This window comes from Myxocyprinus asiaticus, chromosome 29 (assembly GCF_019703515.2).
Source record: "Myxocyprinus asiaticus isolate MX2 ecotype Aquarium Trade chromosome 29, UBuf_Myxa_2, whole genome shotgun sequence".
NCBI lineage: Eukaryota > Metazoa > Chordata > Actinopteri > Cypriniformes > Catostomidae > Myxocyprinus > Myxocyprinus asiaticus.
The window spans coordinates 9,027,419-9,051,634 of record NC_059372.1 but is presented as its reverse complement, the minus strand read 5'-3'; the positions used below and the strand labels follow the sequence as shown (position 1 = coordinate 9,051,634).

The 24,216-nt window shown below is 41.2% G+C and overlaps 1 protein-coding gene across 2 annotated transcripts in view; it reads left to right on the top strand.

Moving 5' to 3' along the window:
- Window positions 1-24,216, top strand: part of LOC127419986 (ensconsin-like) — a 67,930-nt gene that overhangs the window by 10,320 nt on the left and 33,394 nt on the right. For both annotated transcript variants that reach the window (XM_051661869.1, XM_051661868.1), the window contains exons 2-4: window positions 14,778-14,900; window positions 16,187-16,261; window positions 23,368-23,531. In XM_051661869.1, the coding sequence (XP_051517829.1) occupies window positions 14,778-14,900; window positions 16,187-16,261; window positions 23,368-23,531 (362 nt within the window). The remainder of the gene's footprint in view (window positions 1-14,777; window positions 14,901-16,186; window positions 16,262-23,367; window positions 23,532-24,216) is intronic.

The following is a 24,216-nucleotide window of genomic DNA, read 5'->3' as shown; positions in this document are numbered from 1 at the left end:
GACATAATGCATAGATATTAAAATAATCTTGGATAAAATGCGATGCTACCACATATATCGTTGTTATCATCCTGGGGGGTAGTCTCTGGTTACAAAGTGCACCAATCACAGCTGTTGGGGTCTGTGTCGACGTGACATGCATTGCATCTTTTTAAAAGATGCATGTTAGGCTACGCCGTATCCACTGTAGCTATGCATAGCTTATGACATAGATTTGATGCAGAAGTATAAATTGGCCTTTAGGCCCCGCTGACCTCTGCTGTCCTCTCTCTCTCTCTCTCTCTCTCTCTCTCTCTCCTCCGTAAGCTTAGCATTAGCCACCGTTAAGCTGCTCAGATCTCTGATCCTTGCAGCCCAAATACACACCTACACACACATACACACTCTGGTGCCATGTGGAGAATTGCACATTAATCGCTGATCTCTTTCTCTCTCTCCCCATTTAATCTTCCTCGCCTTTTCTGCACACAACAATCACATACACATTTGAGGTTCATAATCTCCCATTTACACACTCGGAGAGGGGGATCTACTGTCTCCTTTTGACCATTCCCTTTCAGATTGAAAGGGTGGGGTGAGAGCCCAGCCCCTTGGTCAACAATCTCTCCCATTAGGAGCGAGCCGATTCACATACATGCCATGATCATTTGTTCTCCTCTTGACTTGTCAATGAATGAGCACACACATTATCGTCAGCCTTTGATGGATGTCTTCTTTGGACTTTGTGTGAGTTTGTATCTGATGAATTGGAAAAGGATTTCTTAGTTGGCGATGTAGATGAGAGGTTTGCATGGGGGTTTCCAGAACCAGGAAATCCACTCCAAAGTTCTCAAACTATGAGTGAGATTCAAGGTAAGAACTATAAGGTGATGTGGCAAGTCACTTTTTGCTGATGAAGTTCACCGTCTCAAGTTCATAACGGTCAACAGAAGCTCATTCGAGTTGAAATTTTGGATCCACTTTATATTAGATGTCTTTAACTAATTTGTACATAAGCATTTGATACAATGTACTTATTGTATACATTATTCTTGTTGCATTGTACCTGCATTTAATTACATCTGTAGTTACACTTTTAACCTTACCCCTAACCTAACCCTTACCCTAGCCCCTAGTCCTAAACCTACCCATTCCTCAACATCAATACCAGCAAACATGAATCTTGTGAGAATTTTGCAGAGCATGTATTTACACAATAAATGCATTGTATGTATTGTATGTATTTTAATGTTAGTACATAGTAGTTTGTGTCTTCAGCATAAATTAAAACAAAGTCCAGCTTTTCAGCATCAATCAAACACTCTCAATAACAGACACGCAGTCTCCGTGTGTATCTCTCGCCTCTCTCTGTAGACTGGAACGCATCTATCTCCTCCATCTCTAACTGCAAACACAGGTTCCCTCAGGTGAACGCTCAACCGTGCCACCCGCCTCCACATAATTAAAGACACCTAATATAAAGTGGCACTGAAACTTCTTATTCTCCATGAAGGGAAACTTGGTATCGTCTTCTTTAAAGACAAACAAAACTGTCTGGACTTCTAGTGGCTGGTAACTGACTGTTTAGTTAAGTTGTGTTGGTTATAGTGCTCAAATTAGTCAAACAAACCCTGTTCAGCATTGTAATATTTGGAGTGTGTTTGTAAATGAGTATAAGTGTTTGTTGCACATGGAGTGGGTTATACTTGGTGAGATTATAGATGTGGCAGCTGGAGGGGTTGATCGTGTATGGAGGGGGTGGGGTGGTGTTATTGGCCATTTTTGCCTTTGAAAGCACACAATCAAGGGAACTCAAGGTCAGTGACACAAGCCTCAACTTTGACCATTGCTCATAAAGTTGGATGTTGACATCATGTTATGGCTGGGGACAAAAGGTAGATGGTAGGACTGGGCAATATGGCCAAAAATATTATCACAATATTTTTTTTTTTTTCATATCATTCGGTATCAGTATTTCTCATGTTATACATTTCATACCATTAATGGGGGAGGAAGTGCATTCCACATGTTTGTTAGACCTCAAGAATGAATTAAACATTACTTGTTTACAAGGTGGGGAGTTCCCCAAGGTGGGAGTCCCCACCTTGCGAACATCCCGTATTTCCCATTACACGGAATGCTTATTGAAGCAGCCACACAACAGAGGCGAAGACCAACTGTCCAACTTGGCATCTTATTTACTTGGCAAGGATAAGGACATTGGGGGCCCAGAGATATCCAAAGTAGTGGGGTATGGGGGAGAACTTGTAATTTCAATGTTTTGGTTGTCTTGCCATCATGCCAGAGGTGATGATATCTCTGACTCCGATTAATTTTCACAAAAATCTCTTTTTTTGTTTAGTCACGCTGCTCACTTAAAGTGTATAAATGGTGAGATGGGGCAACCATTGTCATGATGTCGCACGGTCCGGATGGAACTAATCAGTCCGCTAGTTGGGGACTGCTGGCCTAGACTATTTTCACTGTTCTCAGCTTTATATAGCATTATTGTATCACCAAATCTTGTAACAACCCCTTTAAACAACTTTACAGCTCAAATAATACACAAGTTTTAACAGAAGAATTCATGTGCTTTTATAAAATTATAAGCTTCACATTTCTGCCTTTAAACCCTTCAGAAATTTCCCCATTCACTTCCAATGCAAGTACCTCACTGTAGCATGGATTTTTTTTTTTTTTTTTTTTTTTTTTAAAGAAAAGGACGGATGAGTCAAAATAATTTTTGCAAGAGAACATCATAAACTCTTTCATTGCTCAAAGAGTTTGAGGGGAGTACTATCCCCAAACATTATCTTGAGTAACAAAAGCATTACTCCTGATTTACATGTGCATTTATCCAATGCTTTGTACTCTGACCTCAGCCTTGCTCTGACTCTGCTGCATGACTGACGTAAACAGGAATGAAAGTAAGCTGGAGTGGAAAAAAAGGGAGTTTACTCTAGGGTGTCACATTTAGGGTCAATTGAATGGGTTTGCATACCTATCTGTTTGTGTTCTTATTTCAATATAGATTTGGGAGTGTCATTGTTTGGCTGGGGATTTTGGAGTACCAAGCCTGTGTGGTAGGAGATGGTGTTGAAATGAAAGTTTGAGTATGTGTGGCTGCTAGCCATGACCTCTCTCGGTATAAATGAGCACACGGCTTGTATGGAGGATGTAGGAATCAGGGCTCCAGACTGTGACTAAAATGGTCGCAATTGCGACCAAAAAATGGAATTATTTATATTAAATTATACATTTAATTTAAAATCTAGTCACCATTGGCGAAAGTCGGGTTGTGTGCATTCATATGCGGTTTCGTCAGATATCATCTTGTGAGTTATTGAATACATCTACAGAGCGTGCACCAGTGTGTCTCGCGCCGCTTTTCACCTGTTCTGTTGTGATGACGAGCTCGCTGCACCGCACCAACAAATCCAGCACGAGTGAGTCGTGACTAAATGATTCTTTTGAACCAGATCTTTTTAATGAATCACAGGGTTTGAACTCAGGAGCTCAGGTTAGCAGTTTCAATCAGATTCACTTTCTCAGTGAATCAGCCATCAGTGAACTCACAACTGGGAGTGCAGACATTTAAAAATAAGAGTCCCATGCGTATTTCGGGCTGCTTTATAATTAAAAGTCCCGTATTGTGTTACCACCTTTTTCTTTATTGATTGGGATTGGAGTAGCACAATAAACTGCATCTGGGATTTCAATTTGCACTCTTGTAGTCTCTGTGTCTGGGCCATCTGGTAACAGTAAAAGACTAAGGCAGTATTGTAAAACAATTTATGTAGTGTGTGTGTGTGTGTGTGTATATGAGATCAAGCTTTTGACACTTAGGACAATTGAGGGACTTGTACACAACTAATACACGAGGCAAATATTCATTGATGCTTAAGAAGGCAACACACTACTATATGCATACTATATGTAATTATCTGTAATGTAGATTGTGAAGAGCAGTATTAAAAGATGTTATCTCTTATATAAATTATGAAAGGGGTGTGAACATTTATGAGACAGAAGGGAATGCAAACTTATCTTCTCAACAATATACTGTATACTGTTTATTAAACCTCCGATTAATGGGTTATCATCTGTCTTCCTTCTGCTTTCTATCTTGTTTCTGAACAGCAATCTAAATCGAGCAATTCTGTGATTTGGTGACTAAAAACAGCCATTTGGCTCCTTAATGTTTCAGTTTAGGAGCCAATGGCTCCTTAGTCATTTTTTTAGTCTGGAGCCCTGGGTATGACTCTGTAATTTATGTTGTAGAACAAAACGTCCACATATCGCCAAGTAATATTTACCACAGACCTTATTTTACACATAAGTTCAAAAACCCCATTATAAAAACCCAGAGGGAACCCATTGCGAATTAGACTTCCAGGTTCGCCTACAAATTGACGTCATGGCTGAACAGCTGTATTGTCATATTAAAATTTCACAGAGACAATAGCTGGAAGGTTTAAGTGACGTAGACGTCAGATGACAAGATTTTTGGCAACTCAGCATATTTGGCTTTTAATGACATCCTAACACCCAAGTTTAAAATTTAAACCGTTTTTGGTTGTAATTTAGCTGATGCCATTAGGATTTGTTTATCCTGTTCTTGCAGTTACATTGAAGGTCTTTTATCACTGTCTGGTTTCCTTGCCATTATATAATAATTTACTTTCCCCCATGTCAGTCTTTTTATTATGGTGTGATGCATCTACGATAACCCTGCCCCTAAACACCCCGTAATTTTTAATACGTTTTTTGTTTTGTTTGTTTGTTTGTTTAATCTTATTTATTTGTACTACTTATTACTTGTGTAAGTTAGGTAATACGTCTTGGTGACATTATGCATGAGCATTGGGCTTGTGTTTTCAAATTTGCTCTTAGGTTATATCTGGGTTAAATGCTATTGCGTCTCCTTCAACGTCAAATAAAGGAGCCATAGCTGTGAGACACACACACACACAGACTTATTTTTAGGCTTTATATTCTCTCAGGGACTGATAAAAGTATTCATTTCACTCTCAGTGGAAAACTGATAATTCCAGGTTAGATTGCATTACTGTAGTAATGAGGCCTCTGTGTGTGTGTCTAACCATACAGGGCAGGTAAAAACTCTGTAGAATTGATCCTTACTGGATGAAATGTAAAACAATAAAGCCTTTCATCACTATCAAACCTCTTCCCCCTTTTCTGGAGAATAATATTTTCAGAAATTGCCCTCAGTTAGCATTTGAGACGTTGGCTATTGTTTATTTCAGAAAGGTAATATCTAGGGTTTTTGGCAAGAGGTTAAATGAGTCAGACAGAGTTTAGTCCTGGCACATATCTGAAGCAGTATTGTCTAGTGGTCGGCCGATAAATAGGCCGATATTCGGACTTTTTTTAATTGAATAAATAAAACATTTTTGATACATTTTCCTGTTTGGCCGAATTTTTTTTTCACGGTTCGTTTTGTTGTTACGTGCCATCATGTTACTACAGTAATAGACCGGTGTGCAATACAGTCTCATTTAAACGGTCTGCATATCAGAGCTGCTGCAGACGCGTTTCAGCTCATAATGTTAAAGTGCTCGCCTGTTTCATTCTCCCTCTCTCTCCTCAACAGTTCCCTCTAACTTTTAACTGTCTTGCCTAATGATAAAAAGGCAACATCAATAAAACTAATATTATATATATATACCGTCTGCTAATATGCACTTATCTCGTTTAAACAGATGTAATAAACCAACCTCACACAACTTCAGCAGATCCAGCATCCTATGGAGCGCTCATTTATTTACCTCTAAAGCACGTATTCTAACAGTCTCTCCTCAACAGTTCCCTGTAACATTTCTAATGATAAAAAGGTAACATCGATAAAACTGCTATTATATAACATCTGCAAATATGCTGATATCTCGTTTAAAAATGTCATTCACGAACCTGACGAAAATCCAGCATTTTCTTCCCGTCGAGCGCTCATCTTCCTCTGAAGTGCGTATTATATCAGCCAGAATCAAAAACTTCAGGATCAGGATAAAGTTCCTCTGATTCACAAATCATGACGGTCACTCTGTGACAATCCAAGCAGGCGAACCAGGCCATTTAAACTGTCAGGAGATTGCTGCTTGCGCTGGATCCACACAAGCACATGAGTGCAACAGAAGTCTTTCTAGCAAGTCAGTCCACTGTCTAGGGCTCCAGACTGTGACTAAAATGGTAGCAAATGCGACCAAAAATAAATGATTGCGACAATAATTTAAAATCTAGTCGCCATTGGTGACAGTAGGGATGTGTGCTTTCATATGCGATTTCGTCAGATATCATCTTGTGAGTTATTGAATACATCTTTAGAATGCCAGTGTGTTAGCACGAGCCATGATGTCCGATTCGTGACAAATTACTCTTTTGAACCTGACAAGAGCTTGCTTGAAGTTTGAAGGAGCTCGGGTTAGCAGTTTGAATTTCGAGTCACTTTCTCAGTGAATCAGCTGTCAGTGAGTTTACAACTGGGAGTGCAGACATTTAAAAATAGTTGTCCTATGTGTTATTTCGGGCTTGTTTATAATTAAAAGTCCAATAAAATAAAAAAATAAATTAATTATTGATTGGGATTGGAGTAGCACAATAAACTGCATCTGGGATTTCATTCAATTTGTACTCTTGTAGTCTCTGTCTGGGCCATCTAGACACAGTAAAGAAAGACTAAGATTTTTTTAAAATAATATATACTGTGTGTGTGTGTGTGTGTGTGTGTGTGTGTGTGTGTGTATGTATATTATTTTTGGTCTGAGATCCAGCTTTTGACACTTTGAGGGACTCAAAGTACACAACTATTACACAAGGTACAAACATTCACTGATGCTCAAGAAGGCAACACACTACTATACACATATTGTACTTTATGTAAATACATGTAGATTCTGAAGGGCAGTACTAAAATAAAAAAATCTTATATTTGTGTAAATTCTGAAAAGGGATCTGAAAACTTATGAGACAAAAGGGGAATGCAAATTTGTGCATTTAACTATACAGTATATACTGTATATTAAACACCCGATTAATGAGCTATCAGCTGTCTTTTCTTTGGCTTTTAAAACAGCCAAGGGCTCCTTAGTCATTTTTTTTTTGTTGGCCATGTTTGGAACGCTCTCACCAGTGCAGCTCCTATCTACTTGAATGGGGAAAGACAATCTCCAAAACCGTTGGTCAAGATTACGATCAAAGAACATATTTCAAATTAGCAGTAAAATCTGGCAACACTGGTATTATAAATGGTGCTTCTTTACCTCAGATTATGCTAAAAAACAAAATTTTCCCATCTTTTATAGCTAATGTGCATGCACATTGAGTTGATTAACGGGATGTCTGTATCTAAAAGGTGAGTAGCTCTTTTACCTGTAAGGCGGGACTTCTGTCTAAAGTCGTTGACTGTTGGTTGAAGTTGGACGTTCTGATTTCTCCCATTTATTTTAATTGAAGTGAACTGTCTCTGCTAAATAGTCTCTGGTGCAACTTCAAGGTAAAAGCGCTTCACGTGTTAATAGATTAACAAGTGTTTCATGTGCAAATAAATTACAATAATTTGATGACTAAACAGAAATCAGAAGAAACTGCTATCTACCATTTACAATACAATATTATTTTTTAGATTATTTTTTACAGAGTTAAAGTTTTGTGTGAAATTGAGTAAATATAGTGCTAAATAAGAGTTTATTAATTTAACAATTTTATGTTTGTTATTTACTATATTAAATTGTGTGACATATCGGCTTTGCTCTCTGGATATCGGCATCAGCATCGGCCATTTAAAAAAAAAAACAAGTCGACCACTATTATCGTCCTGGAAAAGTTAAAGGGAATCTAGAGCAAGTGACAGCCATTTTGGTTCTATCTCATCGGGGGCCACAGACCCACAGAAATAGACAATATTAAACAATAACAATATTTAAAACAATAAACATTATTTATTATGAAAAACTAATAGCCTAAACACGTTTAGAAACCTTTAACTACAACATTCACAGTTAATTATTCCAAAAGGAGATGTTAGGTAGGTTAAAATCAGTCGCTATTCACTTTCATCGCAACTTTTTCCATAAATAGAAAAATTCATGAATCGTTTTTCCAATCATGGAAGAAAGAAAGTCATATGGGTTTGGATCAAGATAAAGGCTGCCGCGATATTGAGTAAATCCTGACTGAATCATGCAAGTTTCGCTCTGCGGTGTCCCAGAGCTCTGGCTCTATCTCTGCAGCATGCTGATGTGCACTGCGCCGGTTTGCGCGAAAGCACACTTCATTTGCCCCACATAGATGCGCGAGTAAGTTATGAGAGGCATATTTACTGCTTGTAAGGCACTGAACGTGGGATGAATACAATTAAATTTGATTCGGCTGCGGACAATTTCTTCCCGCATTTGGCGGGTGGGCAGGTGTTAATGTCAAGCCCTGACTCCCTCTAACAGACTCGCCTCATAAACAGCATGTTGTGGAGCGCAAGTAGCAGAACTGCAGCCAAGAAACGCTCACGCCGGTCCGGTGATTTTGATCTTATCACAGTGTTTAGTGTAAAATCCGCTCTTACGTCCAGATGTTCCGTGAGTGCTGTTGAAGTCTCATGCCTGCCTGGAACAGCTGTTACATCCTTGAGTTTGAATTCTCCACTGTAATGTGAACTCATGCATGAGGCAGCGCTGTGGTCGGATGGAAGCATTCCTTCTCATGAATATTGTGGAGAAATGCTCCGAATCTACTGATGTACATTTGTACTGTCCTACCAATCATAACTCGGAGTTTACGATTATAACTCATATTTGTGACGTTGCTTTAACTTTAGTTTTTAAACTGTAAGAACGAAATGGCTCAATAAAACAAAAAAGTAACCACTTTCCCCTTAACAATAAAGACAATGAGTTCTATCATTGTTTTCAATGATGTGCAACATGTAAATATCTGTTAACATCTCAAAAAATTTGTTTTGGGGTTTCATGACCCTTTAAAGATCAATGTTTTTTGGGAATGTCTATAAAGCATGCCAGCATCTACAAACATGTAGTACTGAGTGTCGATACAGACTTTCTGATTTGATTTTATTCCAGTTAACAAGCTTTCAGTTTAGATTGGATTTGAATCCATTTAAATTAATTTCGGTATATTGAATTTATGATGTCCATTTTGCTTGCATATGAAAGCAGTTTGATTCTCAGTACCAATTTCGATAGCACAACAAAATACTAACTAATTTGAGTAAACATTGTCACATCAGTACTCATCCATTGAGTCTTATTGTGAATTCTACTAATGGAATGGAGGAAATGTAAAATAAAGCGGTTATATTTTCCCTTTTTAGCTACCAAGAGGGTGACTTTACAACTGTCACTGTCTGTTGCTGTGTTTAAGTTTTGAATCTGAAGATTACATTTTATATATGACATGGCTATGTTGCCAGTGTTTGAATGTACAGCAGTATTATGTGAGATATTATTCTAAAACCAAACACCTAACTTCAGGTTACATAAGGGCAGTAATCCCTGCAATAACAATAAGACACCATATTCCTGAGATCGATTGGTGGGTGGAATGACACACACAGCAGGAGTCAGATTGGTTTTAGAGTGGGAATCGATAACACAATTTAACCAGTTTGCTGAGTCTGACATGTGCTGTTTGTTTCAGTATCTTTTACTGATCACAGGCTGCTTGCAGATGTTGCAACCTGACAGTCAATATATGAGCAGTAGCCTATGTTGAAAAGTTTTTGCTGACGCATGGATTGGCTAAGAGACCTGAGCCTTGTTTTCAGTGTCACATGAGACCTGCAGTGACCAGGAAGTGCAAAACAAAACAAAAAATCTGAAAACACAACAGCACATCCAAAGACAAAATAACAATTTTGAGACACAACAACAAATTATAATAATAATAATAATAGTAATTAACGGAATACACAATGCCAAATCCAGAAAAAAAAAGGACAAGTCAGAAAACACAACGGTAAGTCAGTCAAAACGTCAAAAGGCATAGCTTCTCACCTGATTGGCCTTGTGGATGGTATCTTGCCCTTTTGAATGATTGGTTAACTGTCCACCTGTGCGACTATTGCAAAACAAAATTACCATGCCAAAAGCTCACTGATGCACTGAATTGTTTGGAGTGGTTTCTTACTCATTTAGACAGTAATGGGATACTGTAGAACACAGAGAGCAAAATCAGTTAGCAGGATAAAGTTCCCTTTTTTATCGCAATTAATCGCATATATAAATATTTCCTGAGAAAGCTCCTCAAAAAACAATAAGATATAATGATGAAATAATTATAAATAGTTATTTTTAAATAATAAAGTGTGTGTACTGTACTGTTAATGTGGTGTTTCACACGCTGTAACGTTTACCACCTTTTCCTTTTTTTTTTATTTATTTTTTTTTTTTTTAGTTTTGGTGCCAGACAGGGACCACCTGTCAAATGTCTTTTTGTTTGGGAAGGTCAAGTCAGTGGTTAATCCATAAAGAAAAAATGTAAAATGTACAAGGGATAAATGTAGAAAACCTCAAGATATTTTCACACAAACCCCTAAACTTGGAAGAGATTATCACATTTCATAATAAACACAAAATAAAAGTTTAAAACACAAAATATTTGCAGTCTTTTAATGCATTTTCATAACTCAAATTCAGAAAATTTCTATAAATATCCAAAATATTCAATAATCATCACACAATGCAAAAACATTAGGTTACTTCCGTAACCCAGGTTCTCTGATAACAAGTGAGGTATCTCACTAAGGGAACGCCTCAGGTGTGACCGATTGAGGAAGCACCAATAGACAGCGTCTGTCAGAAGACAGACCAATCGCTGTAGCAATCAGGGAGTCCTGCCTCCCTCGTATATAGATTGTTGCAGCCCGCTTCTGCGCCATTCTCAGCATATCTCTTTACCGTGCTTGTCTGCAATAAGGGCGGTGAAGTGAGATACCTCACTTCTGTTATCAGAGAACCAGGGTTACGGAAGAAACCTAACGTTCTCTTTCTAACATTTGTTCGGTATCTCACTAAGGGATATAGACAACTCTTGTATTGCAGATCTGCTGAACGAGACAGACGCAACAAGCGAATTAAACGACAGCCAATAATACAAGAAAACGTAATCCCTTGTATGGTACCCTGTGTGTAAGTGCTTGGTGCGCCTCACGTGCTGCTCCTACACCAAGAACTGAATGGGCCAGTGACGGCTCAGTCTTATCTAGCCTGTAGTATGTCAAATGTATGCGGAGATGCCCAACATGCTGCCACGCATATATCTTGAACAGAGATATCTCTAAATAAAGCCCAGGATGTGGCCATACCCTCAGTGGAGTGGGTTCGTAATCATGGGGGAGGTTGCAAATTTGTGCTTTTGTAACTTAAAACAATCGCTTCAACAACCCAGTGTGAGAGACGCTGATGAGAAATAGGTTTACCCTTATGAGATGATTACTCTTCCTTTGTGCTCTCGTCTTCAGCACATAAGTGGGGCATAAACAGTGCATCCGCTCTTCCTCCGGTGATGAAAAAGGCGGCAGATGAAAAGCTAGCAAATCAACGGGTTTACAAACCTCCGTTGAATCGCTCACTTTAGGAACAAATGCCGGATTAGATTTAGATGTTACTTCAAACCCACCGGCAGCAAACTGCATACATGATGAGTGAACTGACAGTGCATGCAGCTCGCTAAATCATTTTGCTGTTGTGAGTGCCAATAGTAAAGCCGTCTTGAGAGAAAGAAGCTTTTAGTCAACGCACTCTAGTGGTTCAAAAGGGGGCTGTGAAAGCGCGTCTAAAACCACTGATAAATCCCAAGATGGGAACAGCAGTTTAGATACCGGGTGTAACCGTCATGCACCCCTCATAAACCGACATATTAGTGAGTGCTGACCTATCGTTCCCGAGTCCAGCCCAACATGACATGCCGAAATAGCTGCCAAATAAACCTTTACAGTAGAAAAAGCTCTGCCTTTATCAACAAATCCTGAAGAAAACATAGAACATCAGTCACTGAACACAAGAATGGGATGACTTGTCTAAGCACACACCATTTTTCAAACACTCCCCATTTATGATCATACAAAGAGTGCGTCGAGGTTGCCCTTGTGCTCTGAATCGTCTTGATCACTTTAGGGGGTAAACCGGTGGCTTCTAGATTCATCCTCTCATGGGATGCGCATTTTCGCACGATGCGAAGAGATCTACGGCAGCCCGACTGTATCTCTGCCACAGCTGATTCACCACCTGGGGATGGAGTGTCCAATTCCCGTATACGGGATTTCCCCTGGACAACAGATCTGCACCCATGTTCATTACCCCCGGGGTCCCCTTTCTGAGGAAAAAAAAACTGAGCTTTCCAGTGATGTAGAGCCCGCACACATTCCTCGGAAATAATTATTTTGTGGCTGAGACGGCGCCCGATGTCGCACTCTGTGTCGCTGTCCAGTACTGGAATTCCCTCATTCTCAACAGCCCCAGGAGAATAACAGCTACTGTTGATGCCATCAAACCTAGTAACCTCAGACAGGTCCTGAGAGCAATGGATTTCCCTCTTTGAAAAAGGGAAATACAATTGCAAAATGTCTTGATGCGTTCCTCCAACAGGAATGCACAAAACAGAACTGAGTTCAACTTTAGACCCAGATATTTTATTTCCTGGGCGGGGATCAAACAGCTCTTCACTCGGTTTATTCTGAAACCCAAATTCATCAGATGTAAAACCAGAGTATCTGTATCCTTTTTCGCTTGGTGCTGTGACAGCATGCAGATAAGCTGACACTCTGATGCCCGTATGTCTTAACGGGGTCAAAGCCGCCTCCACACATTTGCTGAACACTCGAGACAGCCCGTAGGGGGTCTTCAAATACTCATATGCTGTGCCCTGATAGGCGAACCTGAGAAATTTCCTGTGAGCAGGAAATATGTCTATATGGAAATATGCATCCTGGAGATCAACTGTAGTAACCAGACTCCAGGATGGATAGAGTGAGACAGCGTTTTGAGTGTCAGGATTTTGAACCTGTACTTTGAGATGTTTGTTTAGGGTTCATAAATCCAGAATAGGATGGAGACAGCCCCCCCCCCCCCCCCCTTGGGAATTACAAAATAACAGGAATAAAACCCCTGCTGCCTTTCTTCCAGTGGTATCACCCTTATAACTTTCTTGCTCAACAGAGAGGATATTACTTCCCCTCAAATTTGAGCTGATTCCCCCTGAGCTGCTGACATAACCACTCCATTGAAGCTTGGTGGTTTCACAGCAAATTGCAGTCTGTAACCCTTCTCCACTGTGGGCAGGACCCACGGAGACACTGCGCAAGTGCGCCAGCTCTCTGCTCGCATGGCAAGCAGGTCCTGGCCATCCTTGCTCACTAGTGGCGCCATGCCGCCATCTACTGGCGAATATTTCCTCGCCCACGGCCCCTGGCCTGGATGCGAAGGAAAACTCTTTGTTTTTACATACTCTGTGCTTATGATCTCGGCCCATCTGCCCACCTGCTGAGATGGCCAGTCTATAGAAAGTCTTACAGCAGACTTCTAAAAGATCCAAATCAGCTGGGGTGGGGGATGGTTCCCCACTCTGCTGGCTGGCAGGCCGAGCTGAATTCGGGGGAAGGATAGCGTCATCCTCCTCTTCGTCATCATCTTCAAGGAGATGGGGGGACAATTCTTCATCATTGTCATCCTCCCCAGCGGTCACCCCCAAAGGGTGGGGGACATTCTATGTGGCTCTTTTGCCCCCTCCTCTTTGATTGAGAGGAGAGACATGCCCGCTACCGCCACCCGAAGCCTCATTTCTTTGGTCTTGGTGGGGAAAGAGACACATACTGGGCAGCACTCTGGGTTAGATGAAGCATCTTGGGCATGCTTCACCTCCAAACAAGATATACATCAAGGGTGTAAATCCTTGACTGATATCCATGAGCCACATGTGCACATACGGGGGGGATCCATCTCTTCCCCCTGTGCTCTCCGTTGTTGTAGCTGTGGCCATAACGCCACATCTTTAAACTGTTGAGCGATTGACTCCAATTATGCATCTGATGAGTGCAGCTTCCACAAAATCCATGGGGAAGAGAGCGAGAATGGTGCAGCAGCGGGCTGCAGCGATCTATATATGAGGGAGGAGGGACTCCCTGATCGCTACAGCTATTGGTCTGTCTTCTGACAGACGTCGTCTGTTGGTGCTTCCTCAATTGGTAACGCCTGAGGCGTTCCCTTAGTGAGATGCTGAACGAATGTTAGAAAGAGAACTTTCATTAAACATCACAAAATCCAACATAGTCAATAACCACCACATAAGTCCAAAGCAGGTCATTTCATGATTCAAAAAAATAGCTGATGCACTGTTCAATAACACAGTTCATTAAAGTGGCAAAGAAAATCAAAACAGTAAGTCAACCGTTAGTTAGTGAGCTTTTTTTCACTCATTATACTGACTGTGTTTTCTTCAAGACTGGACTCCTTTAAGAACTTTTTGGGCAACAGATGAGTTAGCAGCTTGAAACTCCGTGCTGGTCCATAAAATCAGAGTTACACTCCAAATCCAACTTAATGCACGGTGAGCCTCATTTCCACAACAGTGGCTTCAGTGCAGACACTTCTGGATTAATTTGGCAACGGAGTACTATTTAACAACAAAACACTGCCTTTATAGCCAACAGGAGTTAGCAGGAAGAGCTAACATGTGCTACCTGTCTCCCCAACTCTAGTTTAAAGGTGAATTAGGGGTGGAGCCAAGATCGACTCCATAATAATCCAATAATCCTCTCTTTCTTTTTCATTCAGGCTCTGACTACCATCTTAGAGCAGATGAGAAGTTGTCATGGAGTCGACCTGAGTCATCTGCCTCTGGACAGATCACCTACACAGTTTCCAGCCCGACAGAGATACACACCGTTACCAGACCAGGTCAGACACACACGCAACATACACTACTGCCAGCTCTACATTCACTAACAGTTCCCAGCTTTACTGTGAATGCTAATCTAGCATTTGTGTTATGGATGCACCAAAATTTCGGTTGCTGACATTTTCATCCAAAAGAGAAAAAGGTCTGAAGGTCTTGGTCAAAAAAGCATTGTTAATGTTGCACATTAAAGTCCACATCCCCAGAAGCGAAGTGATCGCTCTCTTGGTCATTAGGGCATTTAATAAAGATCGTTCTCCAGTGCACGTGGTATTGTGTGTTATTGTGTGTCATGGTTATTACTGTCAAGCAATATGAAATTAGAGAAGCATAAAAGCATCATTAAAGTAGTCCATTTGACTTGTGCATTATATTCAAAGTCTCTTGAAAACATACAGTAGTTTTATGAATCGCAAAGGATGCGTTTAATAAGTAAATATATAGTATTCAGTAAATGAGCTTTGCTCTGTTGTTGTTGGCTAATGAAGTGCTCATGATGCGCTGCTTCCTGAAATGTTCAGACAAAATAAAAGCCAGTGAGTTTTAAAGTTAAGAAATTACGACTGAAATGTAATTATTGTATTATATAACTATATTATTATTGTTATTAACAATAATAATATATCAGAAGTGACAGTAATATTTTAATTGACTAAGTAATGTGATATCCTATTAAAAAAAAAAAACACAAAAAGGGATCACACAAAAGAGATAAACAAGGGATAAACACAAACACAAAAGAGATCCACTAAAGAATCTATTCCACATTCCAGGTCTACATACAATGTGGAGGAAAAAAAAAAAAAAAAAAATATATATATATATATATATATATATATTTCATGGGAATTACTGTTAATTACTTGCTTTTTTTTCCTTAAGGTAATTACTATTTATTATTTTTTTATTTTATTTTTTATTTTTTGTACAGCACTTTGGTTCAACTCCTGTTGTTTTTAAATGTGCTTTATAAATACGTTTTGACTTGAATTTGCTGCTGCATTATCCAGTAGAGTAATTAACAATAATGTTTTTTTTAATAGTCTACACATTTTTTATGTCATTTTTCTCATACTCTATTTTATAATGTGCACTTATATAAAAAAGTGGTTTTGGTACATTCCTAATAATAACATTTAGTTTGTAACATGTAATTTGTTCAATTTTTCCAAACAATGCCTATTTTAAAATAATAAGTTTCGGTTTTCAGCCCATTGTGCCCAAAATGTTCAGTTTGGGCCAAGTATTTTAATTTCAGTGCATCACTAATTTGTGTGTGTATTTGCAGAGCCTCTCATACTGAAGATCGATGAAAGACAAAGACTTGCCCGTGAACGGAGGGAGGAGCTGGAGAAACAGAGCGGTATGACCCATGAACATACACCCATACATTTAGTTGAAATCAGAAGTTAACATACACTTAAGTCATTAAAACTCAATTTTTAACCACTCCACAGATTTCATATTAGCAAACTATAGTTTTGGCAAGTCGTTTAGGACATCTACTTTGTGCATGACACAAGTCATTTTCCAACAATTGTTTACAGACAGATTGTTTCACTTTTAATTGACTCACAATTCCAGTGGGTCAGAAGTTTACATACGCTAAGTTAACTGCGCCTTTAAGCAGCTTGGAAAATTCCAGAAAATGTTGTCAAGCCTTTTGGCAATTAGCCAATTAGCTTTTGATAGGCTAATTGGTGTCAATTGGAGGTGTACCTGTAGATGTATTTTAAGGCCTACCTTCAAACTCAGTGCCTCTTTGTTTGACATCATGGGAAAATCAAAAGAAATCAGCCAAGACCACAGAAAAAAAATTGTGGACCTCCAAAAGTCTGGTTCATCCTTGGGAGCAATTTCGAAACACCTGAAGGTACAATGTTCATCTGTACAAATAATAGTACACAAATATGAACACCATGGGACCACGCAGCCATCATACCGCTCAGGAAGGAGACGCATTCTGTCTCCTAGAGATGAACGTAGTTTGGTGCGAAAAGTGCAAATCAATCCCAGAACAACAACAAAGGACCTTGTGAAGATGCTGGAGGAAACAGGTAGACAGTAAAAATGAGTTCTATATTGACATAACCCGAAAGGTTGCTCAGCAAGGAAGAAGCCACTGCTCTAAAACTGCCATAAAAAGCCAGACTACAGTTTGCAAATGCACATGGGGACAAAGATCTTACTTTTTGAGAAATTTCCTCTGTTCTGATGAAACAAAAATTGAACCGTTTGACCATAATGACCATCGTTATGTTTGGATTCAAAAGGGTGAGGCTTGCAAGCTGAAGAACACCATCCCAGCCGTGAAGCATGGGGGTGGCAGCATCATGTTGTGGGGGTGCTTTGCTGCAGGAGGGACTGAGGCACTTCACAAAATAGATGGCATCATGAGGAAGAAAAATTATGTGGATATATTAAAGCAAAGCATCTCAAGACATCAGCCAGGAAGTTAAAGCTCTGTCGTAAATGGGTTTTCAAAATGGACAATGACCCCAAGCATACCTCAAGTTGTGGCAAAATGGCTTAAGGACAGCAAAGTCAAGGTATTGGAGTGGCCATCACAAAGCCCTGAACTCAATATGATAAAAAATTGAAAACTGAAAAAGCATGAGCGATCAAGTAGGCCTAAAATCCTGACTCGATTGCACCATTTCTGTCTGGAGGAATGGACCAAAATTCTAGCAACTTATTGTGAGAAGCTTGTGGAAGGCTACCCAAAATGTATGACCCAAGTTAAACAATTTAAAGGCAATGCTACCAAATACTAACAAAGTGTATGTAAACTTCTGACCCACTGGAAGTGTGATGAAAGAAATAAAAGCTGAAATAAATCATTCTCTCTACTATTATTCTGACATTTCACTTAAAATAAAGTAGTGATCCTAACTGACCTAAGACAGGGAATGTTTTATATGATTAAATGTCAGGAATTGTCAAAAACGGAGTTTAAATTTGTTTGGTTAAGGTGTGTGTAAACTTCTGACTTCAACTGTACACTTTAAAGGCAACGCAATTAACTTCTTTAATGTGATGTTTTTCCAAGTAAAAACAGTATTCATTGGGAAATAGTGTGGGGTAGAAGTTTATCTGTTTTGTATTTAAAGAAATATATTTAAATTATTTATTTTCCAGCCCAAATGGCTTTGAATACGTCAACAAATTATAAGTTTTGGATGTGGAGAAATTTAGTGCATTTTTAGCACTATTCGGACAGAATTCATTCTCAGTTGATGTTTGAGTTACAATTATTAACAAAGGATGCTTGCTTTAATTTTTGTGTCTGATCTAACATTCATTTTCATTTGAATTGTTGTTTGTGTCCCATGGTGTAAGGTTCTGACTTCTTAGACTGTCAAAACAAGCCGCGTTCCAAAAGGAGACTGATCGCTGTTAAAATGCACTTATTTGGCTTTTTTATTGGTCTTGCCTTTTTACATCTTTTGCTCTTTCTCTCTCTTTCTCTGTACATGTCTCTTTTGTTCTGTCCGTGACTGCATGACTAAGTTGATGGGGCAGGTTGCTGTGGCGAGGTGCATTTGTTATGTGAGCTGTTGGCAAAGCGGTTGCCATGACACCCAGTTTTATGTAAGTGGTTAGAGGCCAAGACAGACAGACCAGAGAGAGATTTAGGGATTAATTGTGCTCATTTTAGATTATTTTAGTTTCTGATTTCTTTTGTGGACAGGATGAAAGAGGTTGTATTATGTGTTGTCTTCTGATGCATGGAAGCTGGCGCACATGCGCAGTGTCTCCATGGGTCCTGCCCACATTGGAGAAGGGTTACAGACTGCAATTTGCTATGAAACCACCAAGCTTCAATGGAGTGGTTATGTCAGCAGCTCAGGGGGAATCAGCTCAAATTTTAGGGGAAGAAATATCCTCTCTGTTGAGCAAGAAAGTTATAAGGGTGATACCGCTGGAAGAAAGGCACCAGGGGTTTTATTCCCGGTATTTTGTAATTCCCATGGGGGGGGGTTCTCCATCCTATTCTGGATTTATGAACCCTAAACAAACATCTCAAAGTACAGGTTCAAAATCCTGACACTCAAAACGCTGTCTCTCTATCCATCCTGGAGTCTGGTTACTACAGTGGATCTCCAGGATGCATATTTCCATGCTAGGGAGGGTAGAGTCACACGGGGTAACCTCCTCGTGATTGCTATAATGTGGTTCGCTCTCGGTGGTGTGCGTGGTGAGTTGTGTGTGGATGCCACGGTGGATGGCGTGAATCTTCCACGTGCACTATATCTCCGCAGTAACGTGCTCAACAAGCCACGTGATAAGATGTGCAGGTTGACAGTCTCAGACGCGGAGGCAGCTGAGATTCGTCCTCCGCCACCTGGATTGAGGCGAATCACTATGCCACCACGAGGACTTAGAGCACATTGGGAATTGGACATTCCAAATTGGGAGAAAAAGGGGAGAAAATGTTAAATAAAATAAAATAAAAAGTGACATTACTGAGTGGAATCGCTGTCTCCCACTTCCTCATTCCTTTGATCCTAGTACACTGGTGCCGAAACCCGGGATTGAGAAAGATATGTCGTCATGGAGTCCTCGCCATTGGTGGAAGTCTGGCATCCACCAGACTCAACACCAGGCCCTCCTGGAGCCTCGAGCAGAACAGGAGCCAAGTTTCGAAGTGCTCCTGCAAGCCCAGGCAGAGGACCGGCGGGTGTTCCAGAGCTTGCTGCCGCAGGGTACTCCAGTAGCGACAACAGCCGCGGGACCCCCACCACAAATCACACTGGCCAAGATGGGTCCCCAGGCCCCTGAAGCTTTCGTGGAGCTGTTCGAGCGGGCAACAGCGGGGTAGGGCTGTCCCCGGATGCAGTGTGTGGTTTGCCTGCTGCTGCTTTTGTCGGGGGAGGCACAGCTCGCGCCTCAACTGCCAGTGGCTAACCTGCTGGAGTACCTGGACCTAAAGCGGGCCATCCTACAGCGGGTTGGTCGGAACGCCAAGCAACATCAGCAGTGCTTTCGGGCACTGACCTACAGGGAATTCGGCCACCCATTCGCATTCGCTCAGCAGCTCCGGGATGCCTGCCGGAGGTGGTTACTAGTGGAGGACCGTGACGCTGGGGGAATTGGCCACCGATTCGCATTTGCTCAGCAGCTTCTGGATGCTAGCCAGAGGTGGTTGCTAGTGGAGAACCGGATGCCCCCCTCCCTCCCGTATTTCCTTCCCTTTTCTGCCAGGTTGGAAAATCTATAGCCACAGGTGCAGGGGGAAGGTCTGGGCCGGTGTGCTGGGACACTGATGCACCGCATACCGCCCCTGACCGAGCAGGAAAGTACCAGATACCTGTGAGTATTCAAGGGGGTACATATCAAGCCTTGGTGGATTCAGGTTGTAATCAATCCTCGATTCACCAATGCTTGGTTCAACGGGAGGCTTTGGGTGCAGCATGCTAGGTGAAGGTGAGGTGTGTGCATGGGAACGTTCATGAATATCCCTTAGTGCCTGTGTCTATTCAATTTCAGGGGCAAAAAAATAGAATAGAGGCGGCGATTAGTCCTCGTCTCATACATCTGCTAATTTTTGGTATGAATTGGCCTGCATTTCAGTCATTATTGGGGGGTTTATGTGTGGATGGGTCCTACACCAAAGTGTCTTAGTGTGTGGTGTGCGATTCGCTGGCTGGGGAGGCAGGGCCGGGGCCGTATGTGTCAGTTCTGCATCAGGATGATGCAAGTGAGGTTATATGTCACGTACACTACGTGAACTGTACAAATTATTAGGTATTAAATTGATTCAGACAAGCGTGTACTGCCTGCAAATGGACGGCTTGGCCGAACAGTTTAATCAAACCTTGAAGAATATGATTTATACGTTTTTTAATTTTTTGTGTCTGATCGGAATTGGGATAAGTGGCTTTAATCTCTATTATTCGCAGTTCGAGAGGTCCCACAAGCCTCCACGGGGTTCTCCCCCTTTTAATTATTGTATTGGCGTAAGCCTTGCGGTGTCATAGAAGTCGTGAGGGAAAATTGGGAGGGGGGCCTTCAACTAGCAAAAATGAAATTTAATACGTTCTTCACCTGGGAGTAAAACTCCAGACATTGGGGCAGCTATCACAGAAGAATTTGCTACAGGCTCAAGAATGCCTGTCCCGGCTGTATAACAGGGGGGCTCGGCTACGGGAATTTACACAGGGAGATAAAGTCTTTTGTATTACTACCCACGTCAAGCTCTAAATTACTCGCAAAGTGGCAAGGGCCCTTTGAGGTCACGCGGCAAGAGGGGGAAGTCATTTATGAGGTAATGTGTACAGATAAAGGCGGAGCCCATCAGATTTACCACCTTAACCTCCTAAAACTATGGAGAGAGGCGGTCCCCGTGACTTTGGTGATGGTGGTCCCGGAGAGGGAGGAGCTCGGTCCAGAGATGAGTTTAAAAATCAACAATCAAATCAGCCCGGTTCCCTGTGGAGACCACCTCTCACTGTCCCAAATCGCAGAGGTCGCCAGGTTGCAAGGAGAATTCTCCGATGTGTTCTCGGCCCTTCCAGGTGAACGAATCTCATACAGCACCATATCCAAACGTTCCCAGGGGTAGTGGTACGCAGTCGTCCCTACCGTTTACCCGAACACAAAAAAAGGAAGTGCGGGAGGAATTGAGGGCTATGCTTGACATGGGGGTAATAGAAGAATCCCACAGTGACTGGGCCAGTCCTGTAGTCTTAGTTCCTAAGAGTGACGGGTAAATCCGGTTTTGTGTGGATTATAGAAAAGTGAATGCAGTGTCAAAATTTGATGCATACCCAATGCCTTGCATTGATGAAGTGCTTGATCAGTTGGGTGCAGCTCGTTTTTATTTGACACTATATTTAACAAAGGGATATTTATTCCCTTGACTCCCATATCCTGAGAAAAAACTACCTTTTCCACTCAGTTCGGCTTACACAAATTCGTTACACTTCCGTTCAGTTTGTTTGGGGCCCTGGTGATGTTTCAGGGGCTCATGGACAAGGTCCTTCGCCCGCACGCTGCATATGCCGCGTGTCATATCATCATCTATAGCAATGATTGGCAGCGGCACATCCAGCATCTGAGGGCTGTCATGAAGTCGCTGAGGTGGGCGGGACTCATGGCAAATCTGAAGAAGTGTGCAATTGGGAGGGTGGAATTATAGTATCTGGGCTTCCACTTGGGTCATGGACAGGTGCGCCCCCAAATTGATAAGACTGCGACCATTGCGACTTGTCCGAGGCCCAAGTCCAAAAAGGAAGTGAGACAGTTCCTGGGGTTGGCTGGCTATTATCAGAGGTTTGTGCCTAATTATTCAGATGTCACCAGCCCGCTGACTGATCTCATTAAAAAGGGAGCGCCAGACCCGGTTCAGTGGACGGAGCCATGCCAATAGGCTTTCTTACAAGTAAAAGCAGCACTCTGTGGCGGTCCACTGTTACATTCCCCTGACTTCTCTCTCCCTGTTGTCTTATAGATGGATGCATTGGACCGGGGGTTGGGGGCTGTGTTGTCCTAGGTAGTGGAGGGTGAGGAGAGCCCTGTGCTGTACATTAGCCAAAAACTCTCGGTAAGAGAGACTAGGTACAGCACGATAGAAAAGGAGTGTCTGGCCATCAAGTGGGCGGTCCTCACTCTCCAGTACTACCTGCTAGAGAAGGCCTCTGTTCGGACCATGCCGAGGGGGAAGGGAATCAGTCAGTCAATGCCCTGGCCCCAGCTGAGTCAGGTGGTGGGGGTATGTGGAGGCGAGGGCATGGCAGAGCGCCGTGCTGTGGAGAATGAAACGGGGGAGATGAGTGGAAAATGATTATCACCTGTGCTTAACACCTGCCTTTTGTTTCAGCGAGGAGTGATTGGAGTTTTTAAGGAGAGGAGACAGTGGCAGTTGAGAGAGAAAGCCCAGCTGAGAAGCTGTTGTGTTGGCTGATGCCGTGTGCTTACCTGAGTTATTAGAGTTTGAATTGAAGCTGCACCACTGTGCTGTTAAGCGAATACGTTTTTGGTTTTGTTTAATAAAAAGTGATATTCCTGAGTAGAATCGCCACCTCCCGCTTCCTCATTCCTTTGAACCTATTACAAAGATATAATTTAAATGTTAATTAAATATTTTTAGTCTTATGATTAGGCAGTAGGAAAAAATGTATATGACAATGTAACCACATATATTTAACATTTCCAGGACTTTTTTGGCCAAAAGAATAGAGGGCTCTGCCAAATTAAATACCGTTATATTTTAGGTTTAAGGGAGTAATATTTGCACTACTCATGGCCCTTAATTGCATGCTCTTTGAGCAATCAACATAACAGAACTGGCTCAAACAATGGCATATTTCTTCAAATATTTTTGGTGACATTAGTGGTTAAACTACACACTTCAATTTTTACTTAAATTTAAAAGGTTTTTAACAATTAGTTTAGAATCACCCTCCATATATTAAATTTAATAAAACAAAAGATTAATTGAAATGTACTGTATGTGTGTCTTTAAAGCTGTACGGGGCTCTAAGTGGCTGGAGAGAGAGGAGAGGGCCCGACAGTTTCATGAGAGACAGCTGGAGGAGCGCAGGAAAAAATATGAGGAGCAACGGCTAAAGGAAGAGAGAAAACGAGCTGCGGTTGAGGAGAAACGACGACAGAAACTAGAGGAGGAGAAGGTGACAAGAAAACATCAATATATGAGAGATTTCATTCTCCATTTTGTATAAAACTGCCTCCTTTGTTTATCTTTATAACAAAACTTTATATTTACCCCATATTTATCTTTATTTTGCTCATCATTCATTATTCAAGCATATGCCAGTATAAATATCGCTGTGAAGTCATACTGTACTATATTGGACAGAATGGAGCATAATGCAGAGGTGTTGAGATGTGTTTTAATGCCTAAACTCGTTGCCAGTTATCCAGAAAGCAGGCTAACTTACTGTATTACTGTTAGCTACTTCTTTCGAAATAGTAATCGTCCTGGCTCTAACATGAGATGTAGCATAAACGTTACAGTTGCTACTTGTAAGCACTCAATACTCTCCAGATACTTGTCCTGACCTTAGCTTATTCTCACTGTTCCGTCATTTTAAAATGGACATTGTGTCAGAGTTCTGTCCTTAGTTTTGGTTTTTTTTTTCCCTTTGTGGCAGAACCCTGACATGTACGTGTTCCATGTCTGTTTTATGTCTTGGGTCTGGATTCAGCCACTTCAGTTGGTTTGGTTTATTTACTCTGTGGCTGAGGTCAGGCACTTCTGTTTCGTCTTGTGCTGTGTGAATGCACTAGGGTTTGTGTTTTCTCATTCCCTTGTGCATTTGTGTCTGTCTTCATGATAACCCCACCTTCTCGTTT